At 37.5% G+C, this 14143-nt stretch overlaps 1 protein-coding gene across 1 annotated transcript; it reads right to left on the reverse strand.

The window, feature by feature from the left end:
- Window positions 1–6273: 6273 nt before the first annotated feature.
- On the reverse strand, window positions 6274–11482 carry LOC121980455 (leucine-rich repeat protein 2-like). The gene is made up of 7 exons (XM_042532489.1): window positions 11324–11482; window positions 11100–11232; window positions 10936–11007; window positions 10708–10851; window positions 10509–10580; window positions 10358–10429; window positions 6274–6610 (listed from the first exon to the last, which is right to left on the reverse strand). Exons 1-7 carry the CDS (start codon window positions 11469–11471, stop codon window positions 6538–6540), a joined length of 714 nt encoding a protein of 237 aa, XP_042388423.1. The 5' UTR covers window positions 11472–11482; the 3' UTR covers window positions 6274–6537.
- Between the last annotated feature and the right edge of the window lie 2661 nt (window positions 11483–14143).

The raw sequence follows: 14143 nt of genomic DNA on the forward strand, positions 1-14143 counted from the left end.
GAGCAAAATACCCTGCAAGACAGTGTTAGAATCTGATAAAACATACTGAGTAATAATTGACAGTATTCGGACTGTCCGAGTCTGACTTTGGAATTCCAACCGGAAACCATAGGTCGACCCGACGCCTACTGTTCCCTCTGCGGAGAACGCGCCCTCACCTACTCCACTCAGGAGATTTACCTGTTGTCAGTCGATCCTCCAGATCGACTGGACTTTCGCTCAGCACTCGATGCTTCCGGACTTTCTGCTGGACATCCGCTTCCCCGGCTAGTCCAGTCTTTCACCTGGTTCGCGACACCAGGACTTTTCACCTAGGGTTACCACCCCCTAGGACTTTTGCCTGAAGCCATCGACCTGCCAAGACTTTCCGCATAGGGTTACCACCCCCTATGACCTAGGGTTACCGCCCCCTAGGGTTTTCCCTTTGCCTAACTGCAGCTAGGACTTTCCTGAAATCCTCAAGTAGACTTGTTAGACACAAAAACATTCTTAACTTAGAATTCTTTGCCGTTATCAAAACACGAGTTCGATCGTCGGATGCTTCCCGCACCAACAAAATAAACTAAGTATAATAACGTCCTTGAGTAGACGGTTCTCACCTATATCAATCGGTTAGTTGAACCGATAGTGAGATGATATAGGAACACTACTCTTAATCATTCCTAGTCGAGTATTAACATTCAGAGACAATGTTAATGTAATAAGACTAGCATGTAGGTCAACTCGATGACTTGATCTTACAAGTCATGGATATAGAGATATCAAGTTGACACATGGGTATGCATTGGAGAATGTATACTGAATGACCCGCCATGAGAAAGTATCATGGATCGTTATATGAGTATCATATACTTTCTCATGTGGCTATTAGTACGACTACTAGTCCTTAGACCTGAAGTCACCATGGATCCCTACATAAGGAGTTATGTACTTTGGTTTCGTCAAACGTCACCCGTAACTGGGTGGACTATAAAGGCGATTACTGGGTATGTAACGAATTATGCAGAGAGATGTGAGTGATGTAGATGGGATCTATCCCTCCTATATGACGGGAGCGACATCGATATTCTTGATAGAGTGAGACCACGAAGTGCATGGTCATGCCCAAATGAGTCAATATAGGATATTGAGCTCATTTGATTGAGTGAGTCTACTTGGAGTTCAAGATTTAGATTGATTAGAGGATGACACGGTCTATGCCTCACATTGATCAATCTAGATGTCTACGATAGAAGGACACTTGTCATATTTTGTGAGGAGTCACAATTAGTAGTCACAAGGTGATGTTGGATCTCAACATTCTTGTAACTTGGGTAGTAATGATGTGTTGTTAGATACCGCTCATTACTTATGCTCCTAAATGGGTTTAGGGGCATTGCTAATGTTACAAGAACCTATAGGGTCACACACTAAGGGCAATTAGATGGAGATTAGGTTCATTAGATGAACCTAAATGATTACGTTCATATGATGAACCAAATTGGATTAAGAGTAATCCAAAGTAGGCTAATTGAGTTGGACTCAATTTGGTTCATGTGTTAAGTGAGTCTAATTTGGACTTAGACTCATTTAATTAATTTAATTCAATGAATAGAGATTCATTAAATTAAAAATTGACTTGAACCAATGGTTAGATTAGATCAACCAAGGGAGAGAAGTGGTCAAGTTTGACTTGACTTAAGTAGAAAGATGAAGAGTCAAGTTTTGACTTGACTTTGACTTGACCAATGCCACATCATCAAGGCTTCTTCATTTGGTCAAGTTTGACCTGACCAAATGCCACCTCATGGAGGAGATCAAGAGACTTGACTCTTGATATTCCATGGGGGTTACATGCCTTGAAGTGGCCGGCCACTTTTAGGTGGAATGAAAATTGATTTTTCATTCAAGTGGTTGTAACTCCATCTTCTTCTTCCTCTTGAGTTTTCTTCTTGCTCTGCACATCCTTAGAGATTTTTCTCCATCTCTTTCTTGTGTGGATACACATAGAGAAGTGTCTACTTTGACACTTTCGAGATCCGGCGAACCGAGGACAAGCGAGATTGCGAAGGGCTTCGCATCAAGGGTATATTCTTTCTTCATGTAGATCTAGGAGTAGATCTAAGTTGTAAACTCGTACTCATAAATTTTTGTTCTATACTCTTCGCAGGGATCCGTTGGCTAGGGTGATTCGGGGTTTCTGCGACGTGAAAAAGCGATTTTCGCTACCCGAAAAACTCAACAATATTATCTTCTCAATGATTGTCCTGTTCAACCTTTCCACCACCCCATTCTGCTGAGGTGTCCTATGAACTGAGAAATATCTCATTATCCCATGCTACTCACAAAATTTTGAAACTTTAAATCTATGTATTCAATGTCATTGTTTAACCTAAGACATTTGATCTTCCTTCCGGTCTGGTTCTTCACTTCAGTTTTCCACAGTTTAAACTTTGCAAAAGTTTTTGACTTGTGACGCATAAAGGATACCCAGACCTTTCGTGAGAAATTATCAGTAAAACTCACAAAATACAAATGCCCTCCATGTGATGGTACACTGGCTGGTCCCCAAAGATCCGTATATACGTAGTTCAGAATCCCCTCTGTCTTATTTGTTGCCCTCTTGAATTGCTCTTTGCTCTATTTTCCAAGAGCACAAAATTTGCAGAATTCAAGTTTACACGTCTTGACACCCTTCAACAAATCTCTCTTGTGAAGTTCTAGCATCCCACGTTCACCCATATGCCTTAGCCGCATATGCCACAAGATAGTACTGTTTGATGCAGACTCCACCGAGGTGACTTCACCTACAACTGTAGTCTCTATCAACTTGTAGATATTTTCTGCTACATTTTATCCTTTTATTACTATCAGAGCTCCCTTGCTGACCTTCATCACCCCGCTCACTAATTTGTAATTACAACCCATGTCATCCAGTTGCCTAGTGAGATCAAATTCCTTTTTAGATCTAGTATGTGTCTGACATCACATAAAGTTCTGATCACACCATCAAACATCTTGATTCTAACGTTCCCTATGCCGATAACTTTATATGATGCATTATTTCCCATCAACACTGAACCAAAATCCACTATCCTATAGTTGTCAAATCAATCCTTGTTTGGAGTCATATGATATGAACATGCAAAGTCTAAAATCCATAGATCCATTTGCTGCTTCGAACTCGATATAACTGATAGCATATCTCCATCACCGCTCTCTGAATTTTCTTCTTCAACTATGTTTGCAGACTTTGTCGAACTACATTTATTCTCTACAACATGTTTCTTTATTTCTGAACAATCTCTCTTGATATGACCTTTGCCTCCACATTTGTAGCACATGATCACCTTCTTCCTTCTCAACTTAGAACTAGCCTTGTTGTGGTTACTAGATCCATGTCAAGATTTGCTCCTACCACGCTCTTAGTTGCTATTTATCATAAGTCCTCCCTGAGAAACTTCATCGCTTATTTTCTTCCTTTGGTGAAAACCTAGCAACGCACCTGTGATCTCCTCCAATTTGAGAGTTTCCTTATCCCCACATCAAAATAGTAACCAAATTCTTGAATGTAGAAAATGAAGGTAGAGGATTCAACAACATCATCACCTTGTCTTCATCTTCAATCTTCACATCAACCCACTTCAGATCGCTTACAATCTGATTGAATACATTCATGTGCTGGCTCAGATCGGTTCCTCCTGTCATCTTCAGACCAAATAATTTTTACTTGAGATACAGCTTGTTTGTCAATGACTTTGACATGTACTGACTTTCTAGCTTTTGCCAAACTGCCATTGGTGACTCCTCGTCCATGACATGGTACATCACATCATCCGTAAGACAAAGTTTAATTGTTGCCACTGTCTTCACTGAAATTCTTCCAAATCTGATTTCTCCATGATTTCTGGTTTCCTTTCTCCTAGTGCCTTCACCGTGTCTTGTTGCACCAACAAGTTCTTGGCCCTTCTCTGTCATAATTGAAGTTTCCAGTTTCGTCAAACTTCACAGAAGTCGTCCTCGACATGTTGAAGAAATCTACCAAAGTTAGTAGCTCTGATACTAATTGTTGTGCAAAGAAGGGGGCAACACATCTCAACCTCTAATGCAGAAGAAGAGGAAGAGAGAAAGAGATCGTGCGGAGCAACAAGACAAAGATGCACAAAAGGAGCAACCACGAGGAAGGAGAAGAAGAAGAAGAAGAAGAAGAAAAGTTACCGTAGTTCGGCGACGTGCCTACTCCACAAAAAAGGCCGAAACTTTATTTGAATTCTCTCTACACAAGAGAGTCACATTCAATGATTCTTGTGATTGTTGTATAATAGGTTTACAATTATCCCTATAAATAGTGCATAAACCCCAAATCCGATAAAATTGTAACAGAATTTTATTATGAAAAATCATAATAGAATTTTGTTATGAAAAACTGTAACAGAATTCTGTTATATAAAATCGTAACAAAATTTTATTACGAAAAATCTTAATAAATTTTTCTTCCATAGCATCTATCGTATTGACATTCATCCACATACGAGTCACCCATCAACAAATACTAAATAGATTAATAAGTAGGGCAATGACAATCATTCTCAAGTATTAATTCCAACAGTGAAATCATCATATGTAACTCTTTGAACTTTTTTGTTTTCTTCTAATTCCAGCTAGAGAGACTAGTCATTCTGTATGTATCATAAACTACTTTCAGTTCCTCTTTAACGTCTTAAAATGCTAACAACTTGTAGCCTTGTTTTGACAGGGTTTTCCTTTAGGCACATTGAGCATCAACTATTCAATATGCAACTTTTTCACCAATTTTCAGGAAGAATTAAGATGATAAGAACATAGTAAATCAAAGTAAACTTTTGAAGTTGATGATATATATCGTTGAAAGAGTTTGGGAGGAGAGGAGTAATGTGAAACAAGGAAAGTTTATTTACGAGGAGCTACATATAATGAGGGATAGTGGGCATAGGGGTTGTCAAAATTAAACAAATTCTAGGTAGAGTTTCAATATTATGAGAGGCGGGCGGTGTGAAGAGAGTAGTGTGAAGAGTGATCGAGAGAAAGGCTTTGACGTAGGGTTTTAATGTGAAGAAAATAGCTCCAAAGCGATCATGAGAAGGACTTTCACATAGTAGGATTTTCGCTATAAAATAACGAGCACATCAAGAATCTTTCGGGAGGAAGAGAAATAAGTATAATTTCTTTAAAAAATATATTAGATTTTGGATGAGTATGAATGAGTAAATAGTGTTTCTAATGGGTTGGAATAGATTTCTAGAACGGAGTTAGGAACTACATATTCTTCCCTAATTTTTGATTAACCAAAAATAGAAATTCCCAAGGTTTAAATATTTTGGATCAAATATGTTACGTATTGATCAATCAAACAAACATCACATTGAAAAAAGATCAAGTCACCGGGGGTAGTGTCGCAGTAGGACATTTAGATTGTCTCTCAAGTATCTACGGTTCGATTCCGAATTATAACGTGTTTACAAAAATTTTTCCTCCAAATGAAGCGAGTAACCAAAGAATACTAGACTTCTGGTCTGCTCACCGTGTGCATTTCCCGATTTATCTTTGGTCCATAACAAAGTGGATCAAGAGATGAATCACTTATAATTATTGTTGAATCATGGTTGTGATCCGGTCGTAATTGGTTGCAATCTCTTCCTGAATTCACCGTCCCCCTTAGATTGTAATTTGAGTGTGGCCAGACGACCAAAAGTTACTTGGAGGCTGCCCCCAAGCTACCTGGCCACTTGGCCAGCGCCAACGATCTCTGGATGATGAATCCAGAGAAGGATCACAATTAAGTGTGATCGAATCACAATAAAAATTTGACCATAATTATAAATAGTCGATCTCCTAATTCATCTTTAGTTTTTAGACCAGGGATCTTCAACACAAGCTTGTAAATTGAATAGGAAGATTAGATGCAAATAATTTTAAAATGTTAAATAGATTTGTGTTTTGTTCATTTAATAAATTGTGACGTTTCACATAAAACAAGCAATTATAAGATGACCAAGGAATTAAAGACCATAAAAATAATAATTTGGTAATAATTTCTTGATAAAGCTTGTGCAGTTAGTTATGATTTTACCAAATTGAAATTTATCGAAATAAATTTAAAAATATTATTTAATTTTGCTACGCGGAGCTCTTGTCATTAACTTGTTAATATGATAACATAGCAACTGGGTTAATATGCATAGTTGAGCAGGAAAAAAGGCATCGCCAAACCTGAAATTCAAACGCTGGATCAAATATGAGAGATGATGGCCAGGATAAAGGTTAAAAAAAGATTTCAGTAAAATGTTAGAAACATTACAATAGATGATTACGTTTCATCTCAATTCATATATATATATATATATATATATATATATATATATATATTTTATATATGGCTATGTTTTTTGTTACATACATTTTTTTCAGGATAATAGTTGAGATTCAGCCTTGCCAGATCAAATAACCCTATGCACTACAGCCATCAAACTGAATGTCCCAAAGCAAATAGATTTAGCATGGCTTCTCCACAAGAGGCATTCAACAGCCGAAATCATAGTAAGGAACCAATCCTTGCAGCTCTGGTCCATTCAGTCTACTGTTGTTGTCAAAACTGAAACAGCAAGGGATTAGAAAATCATTAAATTATCTTGATGGGGAAACTGCACGGGTGTCCGCACCAGCCATGCGCACCTGAGAGGGAGGGGCTCACATGGCAGATGCCCAAGTGAGTCCCTCCCTCTCAGGCGCGCACGGCAGGCACGGATGCTTGCCGTGCAGCGTTCGATCTTGATGTGTAGTAAATAACAATAGTTAGATATGGTTGAAAGACTGTAAACAGTTTAAAAAGGACAAATAGGGGTACTGGTAGCATTTATTAGAAGTGCTCAACCAATATACCTGTTTGTCACACTGGAGCAAATTTCCAAACACTCATGATGTGTTCCCTAGGAATGATATATATAAAGTGTGGAGAATACAATGATTCCCTCGTGTTGTTTCCTTGATAGGAAAGACATTTGAAACTTTCTATTCCATCATGTCCATGGTCAGATAATAAGGGTAATTTTGCATGCATTCCTCATTGGTAAACAAAACTTTACATACAGTACCTAGTGGTGAAAAACTTTGTTTCCACTCCCTAGTCAAATATGTTTACCTAATTGCCCATCATACTTTTGGGTCTAACAAGTCTAAAAATCAATATCATTTCTCTTAAATTCAGTACATTAAAATTAGAATCCAGTATATTTTCTATCAAATTGAGTACGATTCTTTTTTAACTTCAATTAGATGAAAATTATACTAGATTTTCTTTAAATAACTCAATTGGATGAAAAATTACTAAATTTTCTTTAAATGGTAAATAATGCTGAATTTTTGAGTAATTATATTAAGCAGGAAAAATGTCGTACTCAATTTAATAGAAAATATACTCAATTCTAGTTTAATGTGCTGAATTTAATAGAAATTATACTCAATTTTAGAGTATTTGTACCGAAAAATATGAGAATTAATTTTAATAGAAAATATACTCAATTCTAGTATAAAGTACTGAATTCTAGTTATAAAGTACTAAATTTAATCAGAATTATACTCGTTTTAAAACTTTTTATACCTAAAACATCTGAGGGTAATTTGGTCATGATATTTACATGAGGGGAGTTGAAGCAAAGGAAACTTTGCATGTAGGGAGTGGAAATAAAATTTTTTAGATAGGGGGACTGCATGCAAAATTAAGAATGGGATTGGAGATTTTTCTCCACTTTACCGAAACCGAGACAATAACAGCAAAAGGTTTTTTATTTTGTTAAATTGTTCTTTCAAAATTATTCTCACCTCTTAAGTTCTATAAATTATAAATTGATCCTGTAATTTATCTTTTTTTTTATATAACGTGGATTGTAAAAAGTGTCTTTTGCTTAAAAAGAATAAAAGAAAATTTTCACTCTTTTGTAGCAAAAAGGGTAGAGAAAAATCAGACTCAAAATGTTGAACACAATTTAAAGCTCGAAAGCGCTGCAACGCTGTAGACCTGGAGTAACAGGCTCCATTTGGAACTATAATCACGCACTAGACTCTTAGGTGCTTCCAACGAGTAACCCAACGGCAACTATATTCGAAGAATTAATACATAAAAAAGAATAGCATATCTCTTCCGAACTCTGGCAAATTGTTGTTATTTATATGAATTACATTAGAAGAAAAAGATGACAAAGTGTTAGGTCAGATTTCATACTAGCATCAAGAAAATTGATGCCACACTGCAGTAACCAGAAGAATAATTCACAATAACAAACAAGCTCATTTTACAAAATGAGATTGACTATATGAATCCTTCTATATCATTGAGTTCGATCTCAAACTATACTCTCCTCTATATTTAAATAAATTTTATCTCATTTTATCATTATTTACTACATCTTCTTTAGTCTCCCTCTACCTCATTTATTATGACTTCATATCACCTAAATAAAATATTTATTGATCGTCTAAATACATATTCATACAATCTTAAACACTTCTCATAGAGTTCTCCTATGTAACCCGACTTTCTCATTAATATTCGCATTCCTTATTTTGTTCATCCTTACATATCTACACATCTATCTTAACATCCTCATTTTTGCGATTCTCATCTTCTACTAGTTGTTCGCTTTATGCCCATAACATTCAGCTTCTTATAACATAGCAGGTATATCTATCATTTCGATGAGTTATCTTATTATCATAAAAAGCATCTAACGTCCTCCTCCATTTTAGCTATCCTTCTTGTATCATCCATTTAAGCCTTATCTCTACCACATCAACTTTTGGAAGAGGTGATGAACCTATATTAGCCACGTAAGCATTTAAACGATGTTTGTGCTCATCGAATTGTTCAGCCGCCTAGAACCTCGATTGACTAGAAACCTTATCCCTTATCTAATCGCCTAGAAAACTAATTGTTTTTGTAACAAAAATTAATTTAAAAAGTACAAAAGTAAGTTTATAACACAACTGACTACATGTCACCTGTCTATTTAACTTTGACTTCAAAACACCTCCTGGTTTCTAGGTCAAATCAAGTCTAGCTAAAGGGCTACCCATGTCCCATATATAAAGACTCTCCCTCACAACCTTCTTTGCTAAAAGGAACCCTTCTAGACTTACCTTTTACTTAGTATCTATCTTTACTTACTAGGACTTCTTACATATCCAGTATCTAATCTCCTGACTTACCAAGAATTCACTGCTCATTATCCAATCCACCTCACTGGTCTCGCTGCTTGGTATTTAGTCCCGCGTGATCTACCAGGGCTTCACTTCCTAGTATCTGATCCACCTGAACTATCAGGCTTCATTATTGGGTATCCAATCCACATAACCTCCTAGAGCCTCACTACTGGATAACCACTTGACCTACTAGAGCTTTGTTGCTTAGTATCTGATCCGCGTAACCTACCAGGGCTTTGCTACCTAGCATCTGATCCACCTGGTCTATTAGAGCTTTTCCTATCTAGTTACCTACGCTTGCAAACTTAACATACAAGTTAGATCACACAATATCTACTTTAACCCTTTGTCATACATAAAACCCTAAGTTTGATCATTTGGCAATCATTGCACCAACACTTCTTACACCATAACTCTCAGTGTGTTTTCCTTTATAACATGAACTATACTTTTCCCTTCCCAAATGCCAAAACTGACTGGATCAGGTTGACATCGCCAAGCATATGTGAAAGCTTCATGCAAAGCATCTTAGCTGGAAACTAGGATTTTAAAAAAGGAAAAGGAATCTCTTGAACAAGTTGTCAATTGACATAAAATCTACGAAAAGAAAAAAAAAAATCTAGTTGAACATGACTAAAGAGTGACTTGTACCAAGGCCTCGTTGGCTAGTAGTTCTTTTTTCAAGGAGGATTATTAAACCTAGCATATAACTTAAGAATTTTAACAAATCAAACACAAACTTTCATTTTCAATAAATAATGTGCATATTTTCAAATTTGAAACAAATATAGATCCAAAGACTTTATGGTCAAATTATTAATTCCCTGTGGCATTGTTCCATTTGAGATATTTTTAAGTTATGTTTAAAATTTGTTGAATCGAAGTATTATAAGATATGTAATATTATCAAATAAAGAAAATATGTTGATATGAAAATGTTTAAACTTTGTTGAATCAGGGTACTCACATAATGTGTAATTTATAAAAAGAAAGAGGGGCATAACATATACAATATGTTGAGTTAAGAAAGTACTTTTGTTACAAATTCTAAAGTATCACACAAATTTGTTAAAAAACAAAAATTCGTTCACATATGCTAGGAGATTTGTGGAACCACAGAGAAGCAACGTTTTTTAGTTGTTACCTCTGAAGAGGAAAGTTGGCAAATGGTCCATCAATTGGAATAGTTCCACAAAGATCATTGTTTGAAACATCCCTGCAATTTACAGAAAAAGATATTTCAGAACTGGATCTCACAGAATCCGGTAACTATGGTTTTAGGTTACGTTCCTTACAGGATTTTGAGATTTGGAAGGGCAACAAGCTCTCTGGGAATAGATCCGGACAGCTTGTTGTTGTTCAGCCGCCTACAAAAGTGATTGACATTTCAATAGAAACAAGTCGTGAACTTAGGAGATGCTGGAACCTAAGTTCTGAAAAAAAAAAAAAACTTTTGCATTGAACAATGGGGAAAAAAAGAGCAAATGAACCCACAAAAATCTAAGTGACTTCAATTGGGCAAAGGACTTGGGGATCTCTCCTTGTAATTGGTTCCCATACAAGTCCATGCTGATGAGGCTCTTCAAGTTGCCCAGCTCTGGCGGGATTTTTCCTTTTAGGTTGTTCCTGTAAAGCTCCCTGCAAATCAAACAATATCATACATAAAACAAAAGATCAATTTCTAGGCGAAAAGGTAAAATAATAAAGGTTTAGAGCATTTACAAATACTGAAGATGCTCGAGGCGGCCAAGCTCAGGGCCCATAGGACCAGAAATGTTGGAATTCCCCAAATCCCTGATGCAGAACAAAATAAAAGAATAAAGATTTATGATGAAAAGGCGAAATGGTGAGTTTGCAAGGTTAACGCGAGGGGAAGAGGGGCTTACAGGCGGATGACGCGGTTCTGTGGATCACAAGTGACATGGAACCAAGTGCAAGGGTTGACGAGGGTGGGATCCCAGCTCTGCAGCACGTTGGTGGGATCTGCGAGCCTCGCCCTCCAGGCGTGCAACGCCTCGCCTGTGACCAACCATTCCCACAAATAAGCAAAGAAGCGGCTTTCTTTTCCTTGGAAAACTTCTTAAAAAGGGAATAAAACGATTTAGCTCACCTTCGGAGTTGGAAGAGGAGGCCGGAGAAGCCGCGAAGAGGAGGACAAGAAGCAGCGGAAGAGGAGACATTGAGGCGAAAAATGGGAAACAAAAGGGAAAGGAGAAAGCTTTGGTGGAGAGGGAGAGAAGGCGTGGAGAAGTTCGCATAGCCTTAGGCTATGTTTACTTGGGAGGGTGGAAAGTAAAATTAAGGAAAAGTTTCCACAGTGGAAAAGTTTCCGTCGTTTACTTCATTAAAATTTTCTGAAGGAAAAGTAACGCAATCCATCCGCAGATAATTTTTGAGCCAAAATCGATCACCTCAAAATCGGACGGAAAACAACGGATGGAAAAAAAAATGACGCATGTACCCCTTTTGCATTCACAAAATTACACCATATACCAAAAAAAATGACGCATGTAGCCTTTTTAACTCATAAAATTACACTATGTACCCAAAAAAATGACGCATGCACCCTTTTTGATTTACAAAATTACATCATAAGTATTCACCTTCCTCTATCAAGGTAAACAAGTGTGCAAAGGAAAAGATTTCTTCACCATTTCTTTTCTCTTCCTCCAAAGATAACTTTCCATAGTTGATTCCTTTCCTTTCCTCATCCACACTCTTGAGTAAACATAGCCTAAGAGTGGGAGAGCAAGGGTCAAAGGAGGAAGTAGTGTGGCATGAGCGAAGTGGGAGCAGAAGGAGAGGAAATGGGGGGCAAGTCAGTCAGCACTCAGCAATAAAAGACAGAAAGGCACGCTATCGCCTTGGTATGGGATTTTGCGCGTGAAGGGTATATATGTAATTTGAGCCCTCTCCAGTTGTCTCCTAGTTCAAGCGAAACCAACGTCCCTTGCGATCTTGTCCTCGCTTCCTCCTACATTTCTTACCGGAAAATTAACTCTTATAAAATGACAAATCTCAAATACATTAAATTATAATTTTGATGTATTATTAAATTTTATTCTATATTGCACTTAAAATTTTTAAAATGTTTAAATTTTATTTTCAAAATAAGTTCTTGTCCGAAAGATATGCTAACGTGTCAATTTTTTATGATTGAATTAACTATTCATATATTTTTATTCTATTAGTATGTGGCATCCATCCAGAGAAGACCTCATCTCTAGTTGTGTGGATTCATATGATCGTACCTATTTATTAGAACCCATTCAAACTAAAATCATGCCAAAAAATACGATCGTACCACTTCCAGCCGAGAGGAATCCATGTCACTCTGGCAGCATGGTTTCAAGGTTTGGTTGTCCCAAAGGACACGGCTGTGACACGGGTCATGCCCGGGCTCGTGCCCTACTTTATTTAAGGGGAATTCCTCCCCTTCTTCAAGGGAGGAAGGTTCTCTCCTTTGAGAGACCCATCTTAGTTCAGATTACACCCTCTCCTCACTTTGAATAAAGATCTAGAGCGATTTTCTCCTTCGACTCCGGAAGTGTGGGGTAGGATCTAAAAAACACTCAACGTCTTGGATAAGCTTATTCTCCCTTCTTCCTTCTTCTCTTTAGATTAGGTTTTGAGCTTATGATTTCATTATCTTTAGATTTTTTTTTCCTTCTGTTATGGAGTAGATCTTTATTATTATAAGATTAAAGGAGTAATTGTGATGTGAGATTGATGTACACTCTTAAATTTGCCAATTTTCTTTCCATATGACATTACATATGTCTTGTATTCATACTATCTAATGTATGTGTGATGTGTGTATGCTTAATTCTCATATTTTGTTGAATCATCATGTGGTTTTGTTCACCCTATAGAGGGGATGTTCTAGAATGTATGATCGAGGGTCTTAGTGACAACCAGACATCTAGAGTATTTCCTTGAAAGGGGAGTAATTCTATATAAGAAAGTGTTAAATGTAAAGCCCGAAAATTCTCAAAACTGTTTTAGAAATATAGTATGATTTTTCTGGAATTTTTAGATATTTTTCCAGAATTTTCCGAGTAGCGGAAGTAACAAAAATAATTAGAACCGCAAAATAGCTTAGGCGGGAATCGAACCCGAGACCTATGGTTTCGAGATAATGTCAGTAACCGGTTGAACCCAGCAGGGTCGTGCTGAAAGGAAAGGGAATCAGGTACATTTATAGTTGGGTTGGCCGAATTAATCACTTTATTTAAATAGGAAGATTAATAGGGTGAAAAGTTATTTGGTTTTATTTTCACCGTGACCTATTCCTCTTCCAAAACTTCACCGCCGCCCACACCTCCTCTTCCTCCTCTCTCGGCGCCCAAGCCCAAGGACCATCGGGTCATCTTCCGGCGACGACTCCAACACGAAAGAGGTTCTTCTCCGCGAGAGGAACGCGAAGACGTGATCGGATCGTCGAGGAGGTCATCTCCACCGGAATTCTAGCGAAAGGAATTGTAAGAAAATTAGCGTACGAGGTAAGAAACCCCTCACCTGCAGTATAATAGCTCCGGTTGGTTTCCTATGCATTAGTTTTAGCTATATGCAGGTTTTTCCGGCACATAGGGTATGTTAAACCCTCCTCGAGGATTTAGGGATCTAGTTGAACACCTCTGGACGGGCCGGACACGTTGTTCTCCTTTAGTTGGAGATTCTAGACGTTGTCGGGTGCCTAGAGGTGATCTCCCTATTAGAGGAGAGAGTTGAAGCACACCAAGTGTTCGGTAAAATGTTAGTGTAGCTAAATACCACCTCAGTTATGTTTAATAGCTCAATTAAATGCATTAGAGGCATTTAAACCAGCACATTAGTTTAGTTCAGTTTTATGGGACTACGGTCCAATGGGTGGGCTCCCACAGTCGCCTCTAGGTTCAGATAACCTAGCTCTAGGTTCAGATAACCTAGA

Source organism: Zingiber officinale, chromosome 5A (assembly GCF_018446385.1).
Source record: "Zingiber officinale cultivar Zhangliang chromosome 5A, Zo_v1.1, whole genome shotgun sequence".
Classification (NCBI taxonomy): domain Eukaryota; kingdom Viridiplantae; phylum Streptophyta; class Magnoliopsida; order Zingiberales; family Zingiberaceae; genus Zingiber; species Zingiber officinale.

Coding starts and splice junctions, on each gene's coding strand:
- LOC121980455 (XM_042532489.1), bottom strand. CDS start 11,471: ATGCGAACTTCTCCACGCCTTCTCTCCCTCTCCACCAAAGCTTTCTCC. Junction 10,852..10,935: donor CTCGAGCATCTTCAGTATTT/GTAAATGCTCTA, acceptor TTTGATTTGCAG/GGAGCTTTACAGGAACAACC. Junction 10,430..10,508: donor CTTCCAAATCTCAAAATCCT/GTAAGGAACGTA, acceptor TGTAAATTGCAG/GGATGTTTCAAACAATGATC.